Source organism: Lagopus leucura, unplaced genomic scaffold, assembly GCF_019238085.1.
Source record: "Lagopus leucura isolate 7727_CA_CO unplaced genomic scaffold, USGS_WTPT01 Super-Scaffold_100004, whole genome shotgun sequence".
In the NCBI taxonomy this organism is placed as follows: Eukaryota; Metazoa; Chordata; class Aves; order Galliformes; family Phasianidae; genus Lagopus; species Lagopus leucura.
Window position 1 is genome coordinate 61,103,154 of NW_024962264.1, and position 25,641 is coordinate 61,128,794.

General features: G+C 40.6%; 2 protein-coding genes across 6 annotated transcripts in view; one reads left to right on the top strand and one right to left on the bottom strand.

Annotated features, from left to right (window-relative positions):
* The first annotated feature begins 2,701 nt into the window (after nt 1-2,701).
* LRPAP1 (LDL receptor related protein associated protein 1) lies at nt 2,702-12,304 on the top strand. The gene is made up of 8 exons (XM_042871643.1): nt 2,702-2,902; nt 7,401-7,545; nt 7,881-8,005; nt 9,294-9,414; nt 10,288-10,446; nt 10,867-10,949; nt 11,126-11,302; nt 11,630-12,304. The coding sequence occupies exons 1-8, from the start codon at nt 2,735-2,737 to the stop codon at nt 11,693-11,695; spliced, it is 1,044 nt and encodes a 347-aa protein (XP_042727577.1). The 5' UTR covers nt 2,702-2,734; the 3' UTR covers nt 11,696-12,304.
* A 2,760-nt stretch (nt 12,305-15,064) lies between these two features.
* The window catches only part of DOK7 (docking protein 7), a 67,904-nt gene continuing 57,327 nt past the window's right edge, over nt 15,065-25,641 (bottom strand). The window contains exons 12-14 of one of the 5 annotated variants that reach the window (XM_042870985.1): nt 22,793-24,846; nt 18,652-20,854; nt 15,065-16,977 (exon numbers count right to left, since the gene is read on the bottom strand). In XM_042870985.1, coding sequence (XP_042726919.1) covers nt 24,710-24,846 — 137 coding nt within the window. In that variant the 3' untranslated portion in view covers nt 15,065-16,977; nt 18,652-20,854; nt 22,793-24,709. Of the gene's footprint in view, nt 20,855-22,792; nt 24,847-25,641 lie in introns of all 5 variants that reach the window. The other 4 variants (XM_042870984.1, XM_042870987.1, XM_042870983.1 and 1 more) reach the window with 4 other exon arrangements.

Genomic DNA, 25,641 nt, shown 5'->3' on the forward strand with positions numbered 1-25,641 from the left:
TGATGTAACTTGGGCTTAAGGTAGAAATTTCAACTTGTGAATTTAAGCTGATGGATGTTGCTCACCTCAGAAACTTATAAGGATGATGGAGCTGTGAAAATACTATTGTTGTTCAGAGTTTTCAGCTACAAAATAGCCTTCAGTCTACCTTAAGTGGTGATTTTTGGGAAAAGCAGCAAGAAACCTGGCTTAGAAGATAAAAAAGCCTTCTTCAATAAAAAATGCAAAACAAATCTGGTCTGTTTCTGCAGCATTGTTACAGTTAGGTTAACATTTCTAAAAGGAGAGTCATAAAAATATTTATTGCAAGCTGCAAAGGCTAATAAAATGAGGAATTTAGTAGGAAATTTGTTCCATAATATAGTGGTTAATCCTAAAACTGATGGACTTGTTTTCCCATCACTTCACTAACATACTTTATATTTCAAAACATCAGCATATCCTTCATTTTAGAAATGAGGCAAGTCTGTGAGACTTTTGCCTGCTTCTACAATTCAGTTTTACAGCAACAGCTTCTAAGTCCATATGACTGAGAGTCTCAGCACAAACTTAGGAAAATGTGGAAGAGAAAAAAAGATGCTTATATTGCTTATGGAGAAGAAAAAAAAGAAACCACGAAAAACTGGAATCCAGTAAAAATCCTGCTCCTCAGAGTGCCACTTGCTCAGAAATCTCATTATAGTTTGGGCAGTCTATTTGTTTTCTGATTTACAATGCATGAAGATTTGGTGTTGACAGTAGTACAGCACTACACTTTACTCTGCTCAAAGTCACACACAAGGTCCGAAGTAAATTCAAAGTAAATTAATGCAGTGAACCCTTGGCTCCAGCCAGGCTCTAGTACTGTGCTAAATAAAATGCAATGCAGAGACGCCCAACCATGCCAAAGATCTCATACTACACAAGTTCTGCAGCATGCAAAGAAGGATTTAGCAGGAAGACCAAAGAAAGAAAAAGTTTATTCTGTCTTTCCCTCAGAAACACCCCCGCGGAGTATGCTCTGCATCTCAGTGCACATCCCCTGCTCTTCCATGATGGTGGCATTCAATTTTAGTAGATTTTTTTAATTATTGGAGAGATATATACCGGCCCTGGATTAGTCATTTAACATTTTCCCCCAATATTATGTATTTTTGCTTAATACTGTCTGACAATATCCTCCAAAAACACCCCATGGCCTGCTGTACCTCCTGGCTGTGTGGCATGAAGGGATGTGGGCACCAAGAAGCAATGGACTCTCCTGTCCAGGAGCTTTGTTCAGCACACGCCATTGACCTCAGGGTTGTTCTCATAGTCCACCCCTTTCACTAACAACCCAATCTACTCATTACTACATTTCCTACGGTCCTCCTCCTCTCCACACCATCGCACTCTATAGGCTGTTCTGGGCAGGGCTGTCTTCTTTCTCCAGTGGAGAACAAAGTCCTTCTCCCTCATGGAGAATAGAATCCTGGAATCATTATGTTAGAAAAGACCTCCCAAAGACCATCCAGTCCAACCGTCAACCCATCCCCACCATGCCCCACTGAGCCATGTCTCTCAGTGCCACACCTACACATTTCTTGAACACCTTCAAGTACGGTGACTCCACCGCCTCCATGGGCAGCCTGTTCCAATTCTTGGCCACTCTTTCCAAGAAGAATTTTTTCCTAAGATCCAACCTGAATTTCCTCTAGCACAAACCAAGGCCAATACCTCTTGTCCTTAATGCTAATTTCCTGGGAGAAGAGGTTGACCCCCCTTACCACAACTTTCCTTTAGGAATAGAATCATTTAGGTCTCTCTTGAGCCTCCTCCTCTCCAGACTGAGCAGTCCTATTTCCATCAGCTTTCTGCATAAGACTTACACTCCAGATCCTTCACAATATTATTGCCTTTCTCAATGTCTTTCTTATAGTGAGGGGCTGAAAACTGAACTCTTTACTCAAAATGCAGCCTCACCAGAGCTGAATAGAGATGGACAATCACCTCCTTGCTCTTGCTGCCTGTACTCTTTCTGATACAAGCACAACAGCACTGGCTTTCTTTGCCACCTGGGCACACTGCTGGCTCACATTTAGCAGGCTGTTAACTAACATCCCTACGTCCTTTTCCAGCACACAGCTTCCGGTCACTCTACCCCAAGCCTGTAGCATTGCCTGTGGTTTTCGTAACCAAAATACAGTACTCGGCACTTGGTCTTGTCAAAGCACATTCTGCTGGCCTCAGCCCAGCAATCCATCCTGTCCAGGTTGCTCTGTAGAGCATTCCAACCCTCAGACAGATCAACATTTCCAGCTTGATGTCACCTGCAAACTTACTGAGGGTGCACTCAATCCCTATGCCCACCAATTATTGTTCTTGCTTTCTGCTCCTCCTCAACTGCTCTTTGTTTTTCATACACTCTTGCACAGGGTTCTAATATCAGAAACCTTAGTTGATTGAAGGGGCCGTGCCAGACCTGAAGAGTTGCCTTTTCCCACACAGCGGGTAAGGATAACTCAATTGAGGGTCACGCAGCACAGGGAGCAGCACACACTGGGCACAGAAGGAGAGCGCTTTATATACGCATCCATAACTGTATTTCCACATTTTGCGAAGCAAACGCTCAGAAAAAAAAAAATTAAAAGATGCCGCTCCAACCCAATTCCTCTCACGCCAACAACCCCTCCCTCGCGGAGGAGGGCGCAGGGGCCGCCCCTTAGCAGCCGCCCGCCCGGCATCTCGGGACTCGTAGTTCCCCACACGGAGCGACATGGCGGCGCCACGGGCGGCTGTTATCGCCGCGTTCCTCCTCGCCGTCAGCGCTCGGGCCAGCAAGTATTCCCGAGAGGCCAACGAGGGGCTGGCTGACGCCAAGAGGCGGGAGGCCGGGGAGTTCCGGGTGGTGAGGCTGAATCAGGTCTGGGAGAAGGCGCAGCGGGTGAGTGGGGCAGTGCGGGAGGAGCTGCTGTAAGGCGGAGGAGGGCCGACCCGCGCTTCGGCCCCAGGGCAGCCGGCCGAGGCGGTGCGTGGTCGGCAGCGGTTCGTGCACGGCCAAAGCACCGCGTTACCAGGCCCTAGCGCGGGGTTAAGCCTCCGATTAAGAGAGTTTTTGTCTGGGTTTTTAGGCCTGGTGCCTCTGCCGGGCACCTCACGGGCCGATCACACTGCCCTGCTCCATGGGGCTGCCAACCATGATGCTGGGAGAGGACCCTCAGAATGTTCCCCGTTCCTCTCTTCTGCTGTATGCACTGGGTTAGGAGAAGCGTATCTTCCCATAGTTATATCCAACAGTGAAACTTCGTGCTGAGGAAGCAGAGAGCGTGAAGCCCCTCTGGTATGAGGAGGGTCAGAGGCTGACTCCTGCACCCACTGCTTGAGTGCTTCAGCTCTGTTCAGTGGCAGCAGCCATCATCCCTGCTTTGCTTAAGGCAGGAACTCAACACTGTAGGATAAGAAACCCTCCATCGTGGTGGTTAGATTCTCTCTGGTGAGGGACACTAAGTGATGTAGTCTCATGCAGGTGAGCCAGCAAATGGATATTGCCATTCTCAGATTACAGAGTCAAAGTGGCTTAGATTGGAAGGGACCTTAAGGATCATCAAGCTTAAAGATAATCGAGCTCAACCTTACCCACATCATGGCTTCCAAGTCAGCCATCCAGCCAAGCCAAAAATGCCTCCAGTGACAGGCTACTCACAACATTCTGCACAACCTGTGCCAGTGGCTCACCTTCCTCTGAGTAAAGAATTTCTTCCTAACATCTTAAGTCTCCCCTTTTATTTTAGAGCCATTTGCCGTTGTCCTGTCACTATTAGTGAATGTAAAGTCTCAGTCTCCAGCTTGCTTCTAAGCTCCCTTCACGTACCAGAAGGCAGCAATAAGGTCTCACCAGAGCCTTTTCTTCTCCAAACTAAGTAAGCCCAGCTCGTTCACCCTATCTTCATAGGAGCCCACTGATAATCTTTATGTCTTTCCTGTGGACCCACTCCAATAGCTCTTCATTCTTCACATGTCAGGGACCCCATACCCGGGCACAGTATGCCATATGGATCAGAAGGGAAAAAAAAAAAAAAAAAAAAAAAAAAATCACCTCTTGCCCTGCTGGCCACAGCTCTTTTGATGCAGCCCAAGATGTAGTTGGCCTTTCAGGCTGCAGACTCACACACATATGATAGCCATAATTGTGACTGTTACCTTAAAATTCATTGTACTCTAAGCCAAAAAAAAAAAGCAATTACAATGCAGCAGAACAACCTCTTCCCTGCTCTGCACACCCATACTCATGTCCAGAGTATTGTGAGAGCTCAGTTCTTCCAGGCAAAAATAAGTTAATCCTGGATAGGCATTATCCCATCTAAGCTACTGAATTGAAACTGCGGTATTCTTCCTTGGGCTACACTTGGAATTTGATAGGGTTTAGTTTTGTTGTTGTTGGGTTTTTTTTGTTTTGTTTTTTTTTTTTAAAAAAAAAAAAAGCACCCTGCCATACCACTGTGGAGTTATATTCATTGCCCAGCATGTAAAAGAAAAAAAAAAAATGCTCCTCTGCTCAATGGGAGACAGGTGGAGGACAGGGCAGCAGCATGCAAGCTAGCAGCTGAAGAAGAAACAGCATTGAGACTGGAATTAAACTAGTATAGTATTGTCTGTTTCCTCTTATCCTCCCCCCTGTTGCCCCATCTCTCTCTTTTTTTCTTTAATCTGCGTCTTCTGGAATTCAACTTTGAAGCTTCACATCATCAAGATTAATTCTTGGCCAAGCAAGCTAACATAAAAAATGGAGATAAGCCTGTCAGGATAAGCTAAGTAACAGTAACTTTCATGTGTGTGAGGCAGATTTTAGAGAAGCAACATGTACTTGAGCTACACTTACTACCATTAGGCCAATAGTCCCGTACAGAAGGAAGAACTGTACTCACCCAGCTGGTGAACAACTACACAACACCCCCCTCCTCAGAAAGCAGCCTGGACCCAAGATGTCCTGTCCTTAATGGCTGGCCCTTATTTTAGCCCAGGGTTGCTCCATCCTGGATCCACCCCTTCTGGTCACATGGGGGCACAGGTGCAAACAGTTTAGTAGCGCTGCCTAGACCAGCCAAATGCCATCACCAGGTGCTCAATCACCAGTTCAAACCAGGACCTAACCAGGAACAAGGAATGTGCATCTTGACCTCAGTGTTTTGTTGTTTAATCATTAAATGTAGCTTTCCATCTCTGCTCTCAATTAGTCCAACAAAGACTGACATTGGTGTGAAGTGTCATCTGTTAACACTTATTTTACCTGGTGTTATTCAAATTCCTGCATGAGATGATCTTGAAGGAAGCAGATCATAACCTATATGCTTTAAATTGCCCTACTGTCTTCACTTTTATATTATGTAATTTGGACAGGCAAGGAGATTCCAGCAGAACATTTCAAAGAATTTGTGTGTTGTTCAAAAGTTGCATACAAATTATAATGACAGTCAGAAAAATATTCTTGGACTTGAGAGAATTTTGAATAGAATCTTCCTTTTTCTGCTTAGAGAACAATGGACTTAATTTAATTACTTATTTCTCATTGAGAATTCAAAATGTTTGGTTAATGAAGATGCATCCGCAAACTTTCCATTTAGATGATCTGATGTGATTCTCTGGTACTTTTAGAAAACCCAAAACTATGTCCTTATGAGGTTGTACTAACTGCAGTGGATGTCTAATGTGAACTGTATTGTGTCATCTTTTATACATTAGGGTGTCTCTGATGGCAGTTGCACATTTAAAAGGTTATATTGTCCTATTTTGCAGTATTTGTCTGAGTTGTTGTCTGAGTTACTGATGGTGACTTTTTTATCCTGGATTTGCTCAACCTGTGAACATATTATGGCATTAGAGTACAGAACTGCCAAGTAATGATGAGTCATTTCCTTCACAATTTATAGCAAACTTCCTCAGTCTTCCTCTCAGAACATCAAGACACAGTTCTGCTGAGCAAAATAGTATTACTTGGTGCCACCACAGCACTGAAGCTCTGGCTGTCCAGGTCAGCCTTCTCCAGAAAAGTAAATAAGTAAATAAGGTTTTCATTATTTTAATGCACAAAATTCATAACTAAAGTGGTTTCTGCTAAGTGCTTAGCTTTCATCAAACAGTTCTCCAAAGGCAAATGCTAAAGAAGATTACAGAGAGGCTTTAGAACTAGAGGGATCAGAAGTTTTAATACATTCTATAAATTACTTATTTATCTGTGATTCCAAGTACTCTCAATTTTGGTTAATTATTTCACTAGGCTAAGTGCAAGACACAGAGAAAAACCTGGTTTAAAAATTGCGGTAATTAAGTAATCTTGTGTCACTGAATGTAATAGAAGGATTTACCTTGAAACCAGAAACAGTAACGTGCAGAGGTTCCTGAATTCCCTACAATTTAGTGCACTAACTCAGAATAATTACACTTTTCCTAGTAATTTTCAAATAACCTGCTGATGCTCAGATGAATGGCTGAGTCTTTTCAGTACCATCAGTTTAAACATCAGTTTCTGATGTTTGAAAATTATACCGAGATCTGAATCTGTGTATGTTAAACATACTGAATTCTCACTGAAAATGCAAGTTTTTGTAATCTTTTATCTGATTTTAATGACAGGGGGGGAAAAAATGGAAAAAAAAAAGAAAAAACATCCAGTCAGTAAATTTGTGCTATAGAATGGATGAACCCAGCTGGTCCAGGGGTGGATCTGAACTCCCAGGAGCTGTTTGCTCAGCAGCCTCAAGTAGGACAAAAGAAAGCTCAGGCAAAACTTCACTGGAGGTCACACTGCTGGCACGTGTTTTGATTACCTCTCTACTCTGGGCTTTTCTTCTTGTTATAAACACACATGCAAGAAGTTCTTAAGCATGAGCATGATTTGCTTCATTTTCTTGTTTCAAATAATAACTAAAGCATCTAGAATCTGGAAATTCAAATGTTTGGGCTCATCTTGCAGCAGTGCTGCTTAGCCAGCTGCATGTTAGCTGTTGTTTTTGTTCTTGTTTTCTGTGTGTATTTCACAAAATTTCAAGCTGGCCCATTTAAATCCTTTTTTTTATTTATAGTGTCAACCTCAGTATTTTCTCTTTTTCTTCCATTATGTAGGACAAGAATACTGCTAGGTTTTTATGTTTTTAATGCACATAAACCATGTTGAGTAGTGGAATCTTTGAAAACTGTGTACTTTGTTGCTAGTAAAAATTGCTGATAAATGGGTTGTGTGACCAGCAAGGCTGTGCTCAGCATCCTGGTAGTCTGCAAAACCATACTGACAAAAGAAATTTACCAACTCACTAAGACTGTGTGGTTAGGTCCAAAAGAAAGCATACGTGCTGGCAAGGCACAACATTTGAGAAGTTTGGCCATTATTGCCTGTTGTATGTTAGTAAAACTGAATGGAGTCACTTCCTTCTTCTGTTTTCATTTAGCTTCATCTCTCTGCTGTGAAGCTAGCAGAATTGCACAGCGATCTGAAAATACAAGAAAAGGATGAGCTAAGCTGGAAAAAACTGAAGGCTGAAGGGCTGGATGAAGATGGAGAGAAAGAAGCCAAGCTTAGACGCAACTTAAATGGTAAGGTACATCTTTGCAAAAGAGATTGAAACTGCATGAAACATTTGTTTAGACACCTCTATGAGTGTTTGAACCATTTAGTAACAGATTGACTTTCAAGTCACTAAGACACTCTACGCAGGAGTTGTTTGGAGATCAGCAGGGATGTCAGGAGGCTAACAGCCTCCTTTGCTTCTGATGTTTTCAAAAAAGATCATTAAACTCTTCATCTTAAACTGTTAACCTGCCCACTGTGAGCTGCAAAATCTAACTCTGAAAGTCAAGGATGCAGCAGCCAGCCTTGTGTACATTCATAGCAGATTCTAATGCATCTCTATCTTCTATTTGCCCTGCAGTCATTATGACTAAATACGGAATGAACGGAAAGAAGGACTCCCACCTAACTGATAGTAACTACATTAAAGATGGTACAGAAAGTGATACACTGGATGACCCAAGACTGGAAAAATTATGGAGCAAGGTGGGTAAAATTTCCAGGATTGTAGTGTAGTAAACCAGTGTTTCTTCTCTTCTGAGAGTCTCCAATCTTGGAGCCTGAATAGCTTTAAGCTATACTGATCTATTTTTTTAAACACAGGACAAACTGCTGTGCTCTGTAGCACATATCACTGTGCACTGTGGGCATTCCATGTGCATCCAAGTCAGTAGGTTTGGCAGCTTATCTTTGCTAAAGAAAACACACCACGGAGGCTAAGATCTTCTATCCATTAAGACAAATAGAATCTTTCCTCAAATGTCACTGAACACATGATTTTCTTTTGTTGTTTTTCATGTTCTTCTCGTTGTTCTTTCCGTGTTGGTTTGTTTTCAACTTTGCATTTAAAATAAAACTATCTCATGGAATATTTAGAAAGGAGAAAGAGGATGTTTGGGGAAATGTTAGAAAGACATTAAAGACATTCCCAACAATGTTGTCAAGTGAAACCTTCCAGGATTTGCATGAAAAATAAATAGAAAATGTACTGTCTGGGCAGCTAAAACTGGCAAAGTAGTAACCTTAAAAAATGAAGTAATTTGTTTTTTAGAAACAAGTAGTTGTATAAAGCAAAGAGTTCTTAGACAATCTAGTGCAATGGTAAATAAAGCAGAGAAAAGTTAGGCTGTGTTTTAAAGTGTTACTGTAATCAGATGCAGCTCTGGCAAAGGATACATTGTCATGTGCTTTAGGGACTAGTTAAGTTCATCACTCAAAGTATTCCCTAAGGCTGAATAGGTGTGAACAATTTTCAGTTTTGGTCATGCCATTGCAAGAGGTAAGTCTGGTGGGCAATTAGGGCTTCACTAGTTGCTGAATGTAGACCTATGAGGAACAAATCACTGCATGGCAAATAGAATCATAGAAATGCACAGTAGTGATACAGTCTTCACTTGCCAGTAGAGTATGTTCTCTTGAGTAAAGATTGTGCTTAATATTGGGCTACAGCTATCACACAGACAGTTCCCTTTAATTTGCCCTGAATCTCTATGGCCCTTCCTTCTCTATCAAATTATTTTCCACAGAATAGAAAAGAGGTGTTTTTCATTGGGTAGTCTGTAGCAAGCCAACTTCAGTTTGATATGATTAAAGTGACCATGTTCCTGAATGTCTAGTTTTGCCCTCAAACTTATATCATGGGATTCAAAACAGAAGATCTTATGGAAGAGCTGGGCTTAATCATTTTCCTAATGTAGCAGGGAGAAGTTTCAGCAAGGGAATTCATGTAATAGCACTTGGCCTGGGAGTCATAATGAGCTCATGTTTCTTTCAGGCCAAGACCTCTGGGAAGTTCTCAGATGAGGAGCTGGATAAGCTTTGGAGAGAATTTAAACACCACAAAGAAAAGATTCGTGAATACAATATTCTGCTTGAGACCGTGAGCAGAACTGAAGGTGTCCAAACATTTTCCTGGTGTTTCTAGATCTCTGTCTATTGCCTCCATTGTTTCCAAGTCTCTTTGAAAATCTCCCAGTCTGACGTTCCTGCTAGAACAGCTTGCAGATGCTGACATTCACAGATACTTGCTTGGTTTAATTCCACATTAGCTGCCAAAAAATCATGCCAGCTAATGAAAGTGTTGCCCTTTCAGTTTTCTAATTCTTGCTTGTGTTTCAAGCAGTGAAGATACCATCAGATTACTAACAATGGCTTATTGGAGTTTAATGGAAATTATGCTGCAAGCACAGATTTACTGCTGCAGATTGTGGTTCTAAAGTCTGCAAGACATGGTTGTGTCATCTCATCAGTGGAAGCCCAAGAGGATATGTATCTTGGGCACTGATCCTGAGGATCTGTATCCAGTTTGCTGTATTAATCCTAGTTAAAGTTTTGTTAGAATCAAACTGCTCTAAAGCTTTCAGGCAGCTTGATGTTTGCATTGCAAAGTCCAAGCTGAAACTGCTGAAAGTTATTTCAACATTGGATCTCCTGACTAATTCATGAAGTGCCTGAGGGAGGGTGATAGGATTTACCAACCATCCCTATTCCATTTCCTCAAGGTAATGCTAACCAGGGAAATTAGATCATTCCCTTATTAAAATTTCAGCTGATCACCAGCAGGAGGTAAAAGGCATTTGTGTAACATCGCCCTCCAGAGCACTGAGGAGCATCAACCTGCAAAAGGAGATACTGCTTTTTAGAGTATGATGTTAATGCTTTACTGATTATAAGAACTGATTATATTTTATCCATCCCAGATTTGAGGGATTTCTATGGCTTCTTACCTGGTAGGATTTGGTCCACAGTCAGCTTTTCTCTTTCAACAGATATTCACAAGAATGTAATCAACCCATCTGAAGAGAACCTGGTGAAAGAAGAAATCTTGCACAACAAACACAGAGAACTTAAAGACAAGCTAAGAAGCATCAACCAGGGGTTTGAGCGTTTGCGTAAAGTCAGTCACCAAGGATATGATGCAACCAGTGGTACGATTCAGTGGTATTTTTTTCATGTTTATTTGGTATCAATTTTATTAAACAAAAGTCAGTGAGCAAGTTAATTCATTTAATCATAGTAAATTCATTTAATCATAGTAAATTCATTTAATATGGGAAGGGATATTACACTTTCTGCAACAGAGGGCTGTTAAGTTAGGCAATGTGCAGGGCAAACAATGGCATTGATTAGTTTGGGGGATTTTTTTTTTTTTTTTTTTTTTTGCTTTTAAATCATCCTTTTAAATAAATGGTTGCTACAATACTATTGTTTCAAGTGAAGTTCTTGGACTTTTCTCCCTTTTTATCTGAGTAGATCTATTAGTAATATATTGTTTGGTGTATCTGCATGCTTATCTTGCGTAAAAGTAGTATGTCCAAATTTTCATTTGGTGATATGTGTTTGTTTAGAATTTGAAGAGCCAAGAGTGATTGATTTGTGGGACATGGCAAAATCAGCCAATTTCACTGAAAAAGAGCTAGAATCTTTTCGGGTAAGTACAATTCCAGTAAGATCTCCCATGGAAAGATATTTTCCCACATAAAGAAATACTCCATGTTACTCTTAGGGCAGCCAATTCTATATTGCTTTTCAGGCATCAGAAAAAAAAAGTCATGATTTAATGTTTCAAATATATACATATATGAAACTATTCATGCATTTTCCTAGGAGGAGCTGAAACACTTTGAAGCAAAAATTGAAAAACATCATCACTATCAGAAGCAATTGGAGATTTCACACGAGAAACTGAAACATATAGAGGGGACTGGAGATAAGGAACATCTGAACAGAAACAGAGAGAAATATGCCATGCTAGAAGAAAAGACAAAAGAGCTTGGATATAAGGTCTGTATAAATCCAGTGTACATACCTGCTGAAAATTAGACTCATTAGTGGAGGGAATGTCAGTTACACAGTGCTAATTTTTTTCATGCAGGTAAACATCTTCTAGAAGAGGAGGCTAAGGCATACCTGTGCTTCATGTTTAATGCAGAATAGGCATGATTGGTTTTTACAGACCTAATTCTAAAATGCCCAAAAATGTCCTAGTCTCAGCTCTTCCTAAGAGCTGCCACATGTACTAATAACAAAATCTGAATATATTAGATTGATTCATTTATTCTTGTAGCATCATTTGTTGTCGTACTGAAATTTGTTTCCTTTTTCTGCTAGGTAAAGAAGCATTTGCAAGACTTATCCAGCAGAATCTCTCAAGGTCTTCAACACAATGAGTTATAAACATCTGTTCTCCTTCATGGGATCAATTTATGAACATAAAACAAATTACAGAGGGATTTTATGAACAGGGTTAACCAAGCAGTCCTTCTGAAATGCTAAGGATTGAAGAGTTGTCCAGTAAGAAAACATTCTGTGGTCCACTTAGTTTTGTATATTTGCACTATCACAATAAATGATTACATTATAAATCTGAATCAAGTAACAGCCTTTGAAATAAGTCACGTCACAAAAAGTGTGAACTCTCAGAAGATTCCTGCTAGTAAAATTAATACTGATCTTATAGTTAGTCAAAGTATTCTGATCAATGAAAGCAAACACCTGAGGTGCAGGTTGTTAAAGTTAAGAGAAGTTTAATATTTCGTTGTTTGGTTTGATGCATTTTCTACTGAAGGTAATTAAAATGTTTGTACTTGCTGAGCATTGACTCAGAGCTGCACTGTATATGAACCTTTCATGTGAGAGGAGGAAGACGAATAAGGAAGGAATAAGTATTGTGGTCAGTTCGCAAAACTTGCAGACTAACACATCTGAAGTTACTGAATGTGTGTACAATTGTGTCATTGGTAGTTGCTTGGTTTTGTTACTTAGTCATTAAAAATTAAAACAAGATATCAGTGAGGTGTTTTTTTCTTCCCTTTTGTTGGAGGACAAGTAACCAGATGGAATTTTTTTGAGCATATATGCTTATTGGAATTGAAGTTAACTCACACATATGTGCTTATTGGAATTGAAGTTAACTCACACATATTTTTTTAATACAGAAGGTTAGTTTTCACAAGAATGTGATTCTGTATTCTGAATAGAGAGAAGGCTTTCTAAAGCAGCTTGTCTCTGAGTATGTACTCCAGTAAAACATTCCGTCAAAGTTTCTATTGCTTTCTTTACAATACCAGCTCTTCCTGTTGCACATCAGAACTTTGGCCACTTGGATTGAAACTTTCTATAACAGTAATGATGACCCTTTATTTCTAAGGATTTTTTCTTATGAAACTGCCAGGAGCAAGACAAAGGCAAAGGTCCAGCATAAGTAAATCATTACAGCTGCTTGGTTGCAAAGCTCTGTCAATCTCACAGAGCTGTAGCATGCCAGTTTAGGAAACTGCCTTCAAGTCTTGCTTGCTATATCTGTTCTGTGAGAAGCAGTAAAGAGAGACAGTTTGTCAAAATCAGCCACTGTGTACATTATTTATCCAGGTCCTGAGTCCATGGTGGGTTGAAAGTAATATGATTCTGCACATAGAGACTACTTCATAACACGCAGGTGATTTTAATGAAAACAGTGGTAGAGTCCTACCGTGAGATTTTGAATGCCTTACATTGCAGCAGGAAGTAATTTTTTACTGGTTTTGTTTTAATGTAAGCTGTTATTTATACTTCAGAGAATCGTTGTTCATCATTAGAAACGCAGACCACAGTGAGTGAGAGTAAATCAATAACAGTTCTTAAAAATAATATGATTTAGATGTCTCCAGGGAATTGAGAGAATATTGGTAGCTTTCTGATTCTGGGAGCACCACTTGTGTCTGCAGTGACATTGCCAGCGATGTTCCAGATCTAGACTTCAGCCTAAGCACCACAGTTGATTGCTTTTGGTTGCATAAGAGACTTGAGCATAGCCACATTCATGGTGCTAGATCTCCCTCTAGCAGCTGTAGTGCCAAAGGTGGCATTCAGTAAGTTTTAGAGCAACCTCTATGTTTTCAGCTCCAGGATTTCATTAAGAATGGTCTGAAGCAAAGTTAACTGATGTACTGTTCCATAGATAATAGAATTTGTAGAATTATTTCTACTGTAGCTAGAGGCAACTGAAAGTTCCAGTAAAAGTTCATCATAGAGATAGTTTGTGTCATTTGTGGTGCATGTCTCCTTTGGTTGGTAAGCTAAAAAAAAGTAAACCCAAAAATAGTGTGGCTGATTCTAGTTAAGAAAGAGAGATCTGTTTTTTTCTGTTAGCTGCATGCCATGCACAAGAGCATAGAGCACAAAGCTGGGTGTGTACCTGGAAAAGAATATGTTTTGTGAAGAATTCCTGAAATGCTGGATTCACAGAGCGCATCCAGGTACAGAGCAACAATAGTAATGCTTGTCTCACAGCGCACAGTTGCTTCAACACAGCCTCAGCACTCACAGAATCACAGGGTTGGAAGGGACCTCAAGGATCATGAATCTCCAGCCCCCCTGCCACAGACAGGGCCACCAACCTCCATATTTAATGCTAGACCAGGCTGCCCAGGGCCCCATCCAATGTGGCCTTGAACACCTCCAGGGACAGAGCATCCACAACCTCTCTGGGCAGCCTGTTCCAGTACCTCACCATTCTTCTCTGTGAAGAATTTCCCCCTGACATCCAAACTAAACCACCCCTCCCTCAACCTAAAACCATTTCCCCTTGTCCCGCAGTTATCAACCGTTTCAAACAGTTGATTCCCCTTCTGTTTGTAGGCTCCCTTTAGGTACTGAAAGGCTGCAATGAGGTCACCCCCTTTTCTCCGGGCTGAACAAGCCCAGCTCCCTCAGCCTGTCCTCATAGAGGAGGTGCTCCAGTCCCCTGATCATCTTCGTGGCTCTTCTCTGGACCCTCTCCAACAGCTCCCTGTCTTTTTTGTACAGGGGGCTCCACACTTGGAAGCACTACTCCAGATGGGGCCTCACAAGAGCAGAGCTGAGGGGGACAATCACCTCCCTGTCCCTGCTGGCCACCTCTCTTTTGATGGAGCCCAGGATACCATTTGCCCTCTGAGCTGCAAGAGCACACTGCTGGCTCAGGTTAAGCTTTTCATCCATCAAGACCCCCAGGTCCTTCTCCACAGGGCTGCTCTCAACCAGTCTGTACGGATGCCTGGGATTCCTCCGGCCCGAGTGCAAAATTCTGCACTTTGCCATGTTGAACCTCATCAGGTTCACCCGGGCCCACCTTTCAAGCCTGTTGAGGTCCCTCTGAATGGCATCCCTTCCTTCAACTGTGTCAACCGCATTGCTCAGTTTGGTGTTGTCAGCAAATTTGCTGAGGGTGCACTCGAAGGTGTTAAAGAGCACCGGTCCCAAGACAGACAGACCCCTGGGGGACACCGCTCGTTACCAGCTTCAACCTGGACACAGAGCCATTGATGACCACCCTCTGTCTGCGGCCTTTCAACCAGTTTCTTATCCATCAGGTGGTCCACTCATCAAATCCACATCCCTCCAATTTGGAGATAAGGATGTGGTGGGGGACCGTGTCAAAGGCCTCGCTCAAGTCCAGGTAAATGACATTGGTCGCCTTTCCCTTGTCCACCAATGCCATCACTCCATCATAGAAGGCCACCAGATTGGTCAAGCATGACCTTCCCCTGATGAAGCCGTGCTGGCTGTCTCGGACCACACGCCCATTCCTCATGTGATCAAGCATGTTATCTAGGATGATCTGTTCCATGATATTCCTAGGCACAGAGCTGAGACTCACAGGCCTGTACTTGCCAGGGTCCTCCTTGCTCCCTTTCTTGTAAATGGGAGTGATGTGACCCTTCCTCCAGTCATCCAGGACCTCACCTGACAGCCTTAAGCAGAGCTGAGGGTTGCACCAGATCTTTACCCAACACATCACAACAGTAATCAGGCTCAAACACTGGCCAAGCTACAGCGGAGTGGCTACTACTTCAGTGTACAGAGACTGACAACATATATTTACATGTTGCAGTAATTTAAAATTAGGAACAAGTCACAGATCATTAGTAAAAAAGGCTGGAAGACTGGTTTTAGTGCAATCATTTACTTCAGTTGTTGAACAAGGCTGTTAGTGAGTCATTAGGTACAAAGGTTGTTCATACAAACAGAGAAGAAAATGTTAAGCACCATTGTTTGCTCCTCCTAAATTCAGCTTCCTCCTGAAAGCCTGAAACACTCCAGCAATCAGATGTTGCAGTAGCACAGAGAAAACATTAGGAATGACTTCCATTGCTGCCAAGGCTCTTTGCTGCTTTTTTTGAGATCTGGAGAGAGTGCACAGGCTGACATCTGATTACACTGCTTTGAAAGTCTATGCCTTTTACCCAGCAGTATTTGTACAAGTCATTTTATTGAGGTTTTAAGCCAGAGACATTTCATACAACCAAAATAACACGAGTGAGTGGGCTTTGAGATGTTGCTTTTAAAAATGGCTTGAATCGTCCAACTCATGTAAAAAGCAACAAAAAATCAAAGCCAAGAAAAAGGATACTTGGATTTGTCTACAGTTCATGTATACAGTCCTGTGCCTAGTGCAGGTTGAATTATGGAGGCCACAGATGAGACTGCAGGGAAATGCCGACTGAATAGGAAAGCAGTAACTGATTTTCCAGGGTAGCTGAGGCTTCTCTTCCTTAACGGGTAATTTATCTGATTTATCTTGTAATTATTTAAATTATAGTTTTTCAAATCACTCTGGGAAAAAAAAAAAAAAAAAGGAAATACAAAAATAGGAGCAGAGAGGGAGGAAAAGAACTGTATTAGAAGGGGGAAAAAAGATCAGAATGTTTTGTGCTTTATACAGTCTGTCAAACTCTTCCCTAAAAGAAGAACCTCAAATTTGTTAGTGATTTCATACAGCTTGGGGGGTTAGAAAATTAGAGGTAAATATACACAAGGCACAGCATAAACAAAAATAACCACGTCTTTCTTAATGGAAACACCACGTCCTACGTACAGGTAGGGGAGCATCATTCTACCCTGACACATACGGAACAACCTCTACACCAAATGGACTGCAGTACTGATATCACCTTCACCCCCTGCAGAAGCAGCAAGAATATCTAAATTCATCATGTGGAGACCATTTATGTTTTGTGAGATGCATCTGAGGTGCCACCACTTCCCAGCCCCACCTCCTAGCAGCCATCCAGTTCCAGCACATATATACCACAGAACCAGAAACCAGGGCATCACAGTGGGAGCTGTGCTGCAGGGGACCTGTTTGGGAAGCACAAGTGCAGTGTTCAGCTCAGAACTAACCCATACAGAGTTAACACATAGTTCTCAGTTTGCAATATATTCATGATCCACAGACCTTCCATCATCATTTGGAGCTTTGGAGATGTATTTAAATTGGGTTTTTCTTTTTCTTTTTCTACAGGTGCTCTTTTATGTACAAAAATCTACCAGTGGTACACAAGCAATTTTGAAATCATTTTTAAACAGAACTTTTCTTTCCACAGCACTTAATTAGAATAGAATAAATAAATTTAAAAGTCACAAAATAAGTCAGTAAATAGGCTGTTTTTCAAAACAAACCTATCATTGTAAAGCCAAACAGGGAGCAGGTCATCAACCTACAGCAAAAAAAAAAAAAAGAGTGGATTTGTTATTATTATTATTATTACTAGTAGCAAGTCATAAAATAGAAGTGCAACTTTTATATCTGTCCAGTTGAGCCAAAATAAGTTCATAAACTTTCATCCAGAGAAAATACTTTGAGCCATAGCGTACAGTCACAATTGTCACACAAATGCTATCAATATTCCTTAATGCATTCATAAATCCAAATCCTCACATGTATTATCCTACACTCAACGAGCTCTCCTAAATTAAAAAAAAAACCTGTACACAGATATTAATGCTTCACATGGAGACATAAAAATGATGGGTACATTAATACAGCATGTAGCTGTTTTGTTCTGCCACTGATGTATTAACTTATCAGAAAGCTGCACACGTCTGCTTTAATAATAACATTTTGCCAGCCTCAAAAGTTGCCTGTCAAGAATTGATCTACCATAATTTAAACCTGGTGGTTTTCAAAGGGCAAAGTGAGTGCTGAATTTCTTTGAAATAAGTCTCTGACTAAAATAAATGTCTAATATTTTGCCGTTATAGTTTTCCAGGCCACTTATTTTAAAAAGGGAGGGAAACACCATTATTTTAAGAAACCTGCTGAAAACTGGAAACCTGCTTATGCAACCCAGCAATTTGCAATGCTTGGCATCAGATCCATATCCAAATTAAAATCTCAATTCAAGGTACGTGAACCAAAACCATTAATTACCAGAGAATCATTAAGGTTGGAAAAGACCACTAAAATCACCTAGTCCAACCACTAAATTGCCTTTCAACGGGGAAAGAGTTCATTCTCCACCCTCAACCCCATGTTCTGGGACTCCATTTATAATACTGAACATGAGTATAGACACTAGACCCATTAAACAGTGTAAAGAGATTCCACATACCAGCTCATGGGACCACTGGTGATCTCATATTTTGTTCTACTGTGAAGTTCAAAAAGCAAAATGGGAGAGAACAATGTAGAAAAACAGGCATCTCCAAAAGAAGAGGCTTCCATGGCAAGAGTTTAGGTGCCAAGAGTTACTGCAGATTTCAGTCCAACAGCAGGTTGCTGGCACCTCATTTTTGTTAAGAACTTTTCGGATTATAGTTTGTTCTTAGTCTGCACCAAACTAATGCAGATTCTCACACAAAATAAAACACATTCCAACCAGACAAGTACATAAATATTGCCTGGAAGACTGAAGGAACCTACCCTTTTCCAAGCCCTTCTTCAAACAGCTAATAGCCAGAATCTCTACAGAATGTATTGACGATGTCTGCTTTAGTCTCAGTTTGCCAGCATTGCTTAACCCTTGCCATTACCAATCAATTGATTCAAATCTTGTGCAAACTGATCTTCATTCCTCTGCAGAGACTAAGTTTGCAGAACTGCAGAGCCTTCATTTATGAGTTTCCAGAGATCTGCTTAGGGGTTGTTTTCCTTTTCATTTTATTGCCATCTCTATAAATAGCTATGCTGGAATTTTTGGAGTAGTTAAAAAATATGTATTTATTTATTTATTTAATTTAAAGTAGTTCTGCAGTATATATCCAGGATTACAGAAGAAACAGGAGTGAGCATTTTTAGCTACATGAATATAACAGGATTAAAACCGTGCTCTCTTTAGCTCCTTCAAACCAAGAAAAAGAGCAGCTCACCCTACTCAGCTTTGAGCACTTACCACTTTGCAGTGGAGACTGAGGGCAGGGGGTAGCTCAGGCTTTTTTCCCGCACTGGCAGCCTTTCTCCTTGGCCATCAAGTTTAATTTTATCTGCTTGCTTCCAGCTCTTCTGTGCTGTTCAGGGCAAACATCTTGTCTATATATGCAATGGGTTTCCTGTGAAAACCCAAACTGAAGATGCGGCTGCAAGCCGTAACTTGCATCTTGACAGCTCCCCAGTCAGGTAGAGGGTCTCAACATGTTAAATTTTGTCAGTGTGAAGGAGGGTTTGGCCAGAAATACACATGCTAGAAGATATATCTTGTGGCAGCAAATCCCAAAGGCAGACCACCAGGGGCTTCAAATCTCATTAGTGCAGAAAATGCATTCTCAGCTATCACTGATGGTCTCTGGCATCAGGCACATACTTCAAAAAGCACAAAGAGAGCAAAACTTCAATAAAGCCACTTCATGGGCTTTCAGCAGCTCTATTCCCTCTCTAGGAAATCTCCCAGCTATTCTAAACTGCACTGACACAGCTGAACCCAGGGTTGGGTACACCTTAGTGCCAAGCCAGGCTGCTGCTTCATAGCAGGGCCCAGCAGAAGCCACCACTCACCCAACACACAGACCAACGCATCATAAGCTTTTCAGCAAGGAGAAAAACCAGATACTGAGGCTAACTACTCTTCCCAGGGATCAAACCAGTGCACACTGAATCATTCAAAAGGCTGATGCAGGGTCAACAGGACACATGGTACCACATGGGCAGCAGGTCAGCCTGGCATTTAACCACTCCTCTGCCTTTGCTTCATTCCTGCTAAGGAGGTTGTGGCAGATCTGTTTGAGAACACAGCAGCACCTTCAGCCTTTTCCAAGAAACCTCACATCCTCACTACAGCCACAAAGAGGAGACCAGCACTGGTCCAAACACCACATGTTACAGACCCAAATATTCTTCAGCTGCACCCTCCTCCTCTCAGTACACTCACCAGCAAAAAACTGCTGCTTTCCCTGGTGACACTAACCTACTTCTCTGTCAAACCCCCAACATGACCATGATTTTTTCCTGGGCTTATGGATTTGTAGCCAGTGCTGCTAAGCATCTCTTGTAAGAGGACCAAGCGTGTGCAGCAGCAAATGGCACTGCACAGGGTCTGTCCTGCAGCAGTAATAGAGACAGACATTGATATGAGATGAATCTGAGCAACTCCATATAAAACAAAACTCCGGTATCCGAAGGCCTGGTTTCCTACTGAGCACAGCATCCTCTGTTTTCCGTGTGCTGAGCTACCCTTACATTTCCAGCTCAGCCTACAGATGAGCGATATTTAACTTATACAATAGCAGGTGCTAGGATTTATTTTTTTAAGGAATTCACAGCAGTATAATGTAATGTAGAGATAAATTACTGTCATGCTAAATCTGCTTTCTGATCCCACCCCCCACCTCACATTCCTCAGATAAACTGACACTTATTATTTCAGTAAAACGGTGATGTTACATACGCCTCTGTGTATACAGTGAGATAATACATTTGAATTATTTCTAGATGCTCTGATGCAGAAAAAATGTATGAAAGCAAGTAAATTTCAAGTTAACTTTTCCTCACTCTGAAGTTTCTACTGAACTCAAAGCTTAGCTGGCAACTCTGCATTTTCCTAAGCTTGCCCACTGCATTATAAACGATTTACTGCATTATAATGCAGCATGGGAATTACAGATATTTTGCTGTCACTTACATGCCAGTCTCCCACAGATAGTCCACAGAAGAACTGTTTATGACCTGTATCCACCAGATCATCACTGACCTAAGCTTCAGCATGAGACTGCCTAAAGGCAGATGTCTTTCAAGGAAAGCATGAAGCTGAACGCACTGGGGGGGGAAAAAAAATCTATATATATATTTTAAACGGCACTTGTAGAATCATGGAATCATTAAGGTTGGAAAAGACCACTAAGATCATATAGTCCAACCACCAACACATCCCCACCAACCCATGCCCCTAATTCTACCCACCTACACTGAAAAAGGATATGTTTACATAGCTAGTCGTTACAAATTTCCATTTAATAACTTCTAAGTCTTCCATCTTTATTTCGTATGGCTTCATTGCTGCACAGTGTTAAGTTAACATCTCCCTTCAAGCTCAATTGCAAAGCAATGTGACTGGCTGAGGATCTTTCCAGGGAAAACAAGATGCATAAATATAACAACGTCATCTGAAAAAAATGATGAATTATAATTGAAATCAGCAGCTAGAAATCTAAAAATCTGTATTCTTCTTGCAATAATTTTAGCAAAGGATGTATATGTTATCCCCAACAAACTGGAAAATGTACTTAGTGGAGCGTGCATGTTTCAGCACTATTTAAACAACAATGTAATCACTCATAATTTAAGTACAACTTTCCAAGCTACAATAATTAAAACTCTTTTGTTTACCTCTATGGCAGAGAAGATGAGAATTTTTTCCAAGATATTTGCTATAAACAACTGATTTTTATGCACATTTAGGCACCTGCAGGCACAAAATGGCATTTCACCAATGAGGTATCACAATATGTCAAAACCCAGGCAACTATTTGCCTTGTTTGGTGAGTAAGCACCTTCAAACCTTGGTCTTCCCTCCTGCAGCACTTTTTGACTTGGAGAAATTCCATTATCCAAATAAAAAAAATGTTCTGCAGCAGCTTACAAGCAACATCATAAAAAAAACACTGGAGCAGTATTTACATTTGGCAGCAACCTATGGAGAAAGGCAATGGGAGTGAAAAGGCATCACACGTTGCATGCAGATGTGCAAAACAGATGCATGGTGGAGAGCGTTCAACCCTGCTATGTATAGGCTGGTTCAAACCAAGTTGCTACGCCCCAGCACTTCACTTTCTTGCAGCCTGTTTTCTCATCCCTGAGACGTCTCCAAACTGGAACTTCTGGTACATTGAAGTACCTTGAGAACATCACCAGACCAACATCATTTTGTCCTTCTGGTAGTTAATACTCATTCTGCTCGCTCACTGACAAAAGAACACTAAATTAAAGATGAACAAATCTCTTGTTTGTGCCAGTAAAAGTTACGAGTCATGTTTATGATCAAAAGCTTCAGAGATTTCTCATTTAAAAAAATTTTTTTTTTTGCAAAGAGCTCAGAGTCTTACAATAATCACAATCACTTATGCAAGTGCTTATATATTAACTGCATTGCTAGAGTTGGAGGTGCTCAAGGATGGGTTGGATGAGTTCCTGGGAGCCTGATCTGGTGGGGGCAGCCAGCCCATGGCACAGGGCTTGGAACTGGGTGATCTTTAAGCTCCCTCCCAACCCAAGCCACTCCATGATTCTATGACCAGAGTTAACCCATGGAAGCTACATGGTAAGCACGAGTCTACTCAAAGGATTGTAGCTTGACTTTCCCCAGTTCGCCACTGGAAATGGAAGGCACATTATTTACTTAGGAAAAAAGGTTTTGCATTTCTGTGAGTTCCTGCTGTTCTAATGAGAAAACTAATTTTTTCAACAGAAGCATCAAGCTTATAGCTCCACAGGGGGGTGGCTGCAAGATACTGTAAAAAAAGCAAGCCATCAGTTTTTAACAGATGCAACAGTAAGGCCTGACTTGCTGCTTCAGCCTTCTCAGCATTTTGCAACACAATTTCTTGCATGAGGAAACAAATTTTAAAAATAAGAGAAAGTCATCTTTCCTATTTAACATATTCAAGCTAAGAACAAAAAGAGAAATAGATGCCTGAAAAGTAAGTTACTTCATTTGTGGAGATGTTTCTGTTAACATTAACAAGACTATAAATATAAATCTATATCCAGCCATCTAGCTAATCCTTGCTGGAGTTATTATGACATACGTAAGTAAATAAATGCACACGGAGAACCACGTGCAGACTCATGCCCTCCGTTGAACCTGGAAAACATTTTTAATGTTATGACCCCTCCTGTAAGGCCAGTAGCACTCTGATGGCAGCATCACTGCATGAAGTCTCTTTCCATGCTGCGAAGTCCCAGCTGCAAGCAGTTTTGAGCAATGTATAGAAAGGCAGCCCTCTGCAGAGAATCTGGGTGGTTTGTTTTCCTTGTAAATACGTATTTTTTTTACAGTAGAAATATTGCAGCTTCAGTATCTGTCATGATTCTGCAACACTTACAAGCATGGTCCTGTGTATGGTTTGCTAAAGGCTGAGTCCACGCAGATGGAAGGTTCACTACTGTGCAGAGGAGAGATCAAGGCCAGTGGCTTGGGGACTGTGAATCAGAGCATTGCTCCATTCTGTTGTCACACATTCTAATACCACAATAGGAAGAAAGAAACTTACTGCATCAAGAAAACAGTTCTGCACTGGCACAGAGGCTATACAATAGCACAAGGAAATCCACTACTTATGTCTAAACTCCAGCCTTCTGAAATCCCAACTTTTTATTCATTATCAGAATACAGCTCTGAAACAGTGGCTAAGCAACAAATGGAACTGGAAAACACTGCATTTCAGTACATCAGGCTAGCAAGACTCATTTTAAATATGAAATATAAATAAACATCACAGAAGTTTCATCCTGCAAGCCCCGCAGTGGAGAACTTGTGATAGAACAACACTGGTTGGTCCTGGTGAGCACTGGGCCCTAGAAAACCTGGGCCCAAGGAGCTTCAAGTCCAGGGAAAAAGTTTATGCTACTCCCTTTGTACCAACCATGTGCTTACAGAGTAGATCACTATGGCCTGTTTGTCAAATAGTAAGGAAATATTTTAAAATGAGAGTCTCATAAGAAATATTTATTTTTTCACTTCAGAAATAAGCTAGGGTAATAAATAATTTCTACATACAGAAAATATGACAATGGCAGTTATCACCTCCCAAATGCATTTTTTTTTTTTTTTTAATTTGAGAGATGTCTGATATTTTCCATTATGATTGAGGCTACAATCAAATAAATTTATAGGTCAAATTCTGCCTCACACAACATCTTGGAAGACATTTTGCTCTAACCCAGGACTGGTTTAATGCTACTTACATATATCAAAGAATTAGTCCAAAAAAAAGTGTTCATGTCAATGTGGATAATCCCATTTTTATGCTGGTACTTCAGGCATAGCTTTGGAGAGATAAATAAAGAATTCAAATTTCAAATGTTTGTTTACCTCTATTTCTTCTGAATAACTTAATTTAATCTATTCTGTGTGAGAAAGCTGGCATCTGATTTTGTCAGTATGTAATGTTAAATTCCAGGTGATAAGAATTGATAAGAATTACAGGTACACAGCAACTATGAAATCAAAGCCCATTGTGTCTAACACAGGGCTTTTAAGAACAGAAGCATCCAAAACATCACTACAAATTACTTAGCTTTTCAGACATAATTAAATTAAACCATTTGTATGTGTGTGTGCTCTTGCCTGTATGCATCCCTACGACTGCAAAATGTAAAGCAGAGCAATTTTAGCCAAATATTGGTGAGGTATAAAACTTAATTACTCCTAGATACAGTTAAGTACGTCCTTCAATGAGCATATAAATTGAACAAAACCATGCCTGCAAATAATCAGGCACTGAGTTTTCTGGCTTTCATAAGATTTCATTAATACATTAATAAAGGTTTTACATAATTTATACACTCAGACATATACATATATTTTATTTGTAATGTGTGCTTACATACAAACATACATATGCACGTGTGCAAACGTGTACACATACCACGCACACTCACATCCCCTTATCTGCACACATTCAAATTCTTTAAAGAAAATGCCACCATTTAAAAAGCACTGGAATTGGTTCCAGGTTCCTACATGACTTTAGACTGATAGAAAAAGGTAGTTTACATCTATTGCATATGAAAAAAAAAAGGAATTTACAACCAAAAAAATTTTTTTTAAAAAAAGAAAGAATGCACCTCCTCCCCCCCCCACGTTACCAGCTTTCCAATTAGGAATCAAAATATTGGAATGAATCTGGTATAAATACAATATGCAATGGCAGCTTTGTATTTTTTTCAAATAAATTTCAATCTTTTGGAATTTAAATTAGTACCAATTTATGGCGAGCAAAAGTTCTTTCATAGATAAGTCACTGCTGAGCTCCTTTCTTCTTCTGCTCCAGCTCCTGCAAGCGTTCCTCCCGGCACTGCGCATGCTGCGTTCCCACTTTGTGCGCTGTCTCGGTGGCTGCAATGTCAATCTGTGCATATCTGGATGATCCACTCCCTGAAATGCCAAAGGAAATCATATTGTAGTCCATAGCCTTCATGCAATCTGAGGTAAAACAGACTCAGGTTGAAGCTATTGCTAGACTTCTCCCATAGATTTCCTAGGTGATCTTGGTCTGGTATTAAAATAACCTCTATAAAGGAAGCAAGATGATAAGTACGACAAAAAACCTCACAAGCTTGGTTATCTAATTATTTTAGGTATCTGATTTTTTTCAAATAAGCACTTGAATCACTTGTATTTATGCTCCACATTTCAATCTCCACCCCTCTTTCTCCCAGTAGAAGACAAAATTGAACAGAACAACAATTTAGTCTGATATTAGAGAATAAGGTAGACGAAAGTTGCTCTATCTGTTCAGGAGCAGAGCAGTTCTGTATTGATATAGATACACCACTCTTGAAGAAGGAAAAACTTCAATATGAAAAAAATATAATACTTACAATCATTAGGAGCACCTCCAAAGTTCCACAGCTTGAGCATGGATTGGTGTTATACAAACAGCAAAATTAATGATAGTTTATAGAAGCAAGGCTCTTCACTTTTAATGCCTTGGTTCACTGTCTTTAAAATGAATATAAAACATGACTTCCACATCTCAATGGAGTGCTATACAGAGACCCAAATTTAAGGTCTGGGAGAAGCTTAGAATTACTTACCTAAAGTTATATGGCACTGAACAACAACACTAAGTAAATAAATAAAATAAAGGGAAAAATTGAAAGATACTTCAATAGCAAATGCGTTGAATTGAATGCCAAATCCCTGCTAAGAGTTTTCTGTAAGGGGGAA

Excerpts from the sequence above, each read along its gene's own strand:
- LRPAP1 (XM_042871643.1), top strand. The coding sequence starts at position 2,735 with ATGGCGGCGCCACGGGCGGCTGTTATCGCCGCGTTCCTCCTCGCCGTC. Across the intron at positions 7,546-7,880 it reads GCTTAGACGCAACTTAAATG|TCATTATGACTAAATACGGA; the intron begins GTAAGGTACATC and ends TTTGCCCTGCAG. Across the intron at positions 10,950-11,125 it reads AAGAGCTAGAATCTTTTCGG|GAGGAGCTGAAACACTTTGA; the intron begins GTAAGTACAATT and ends GCATTTTCCTAG.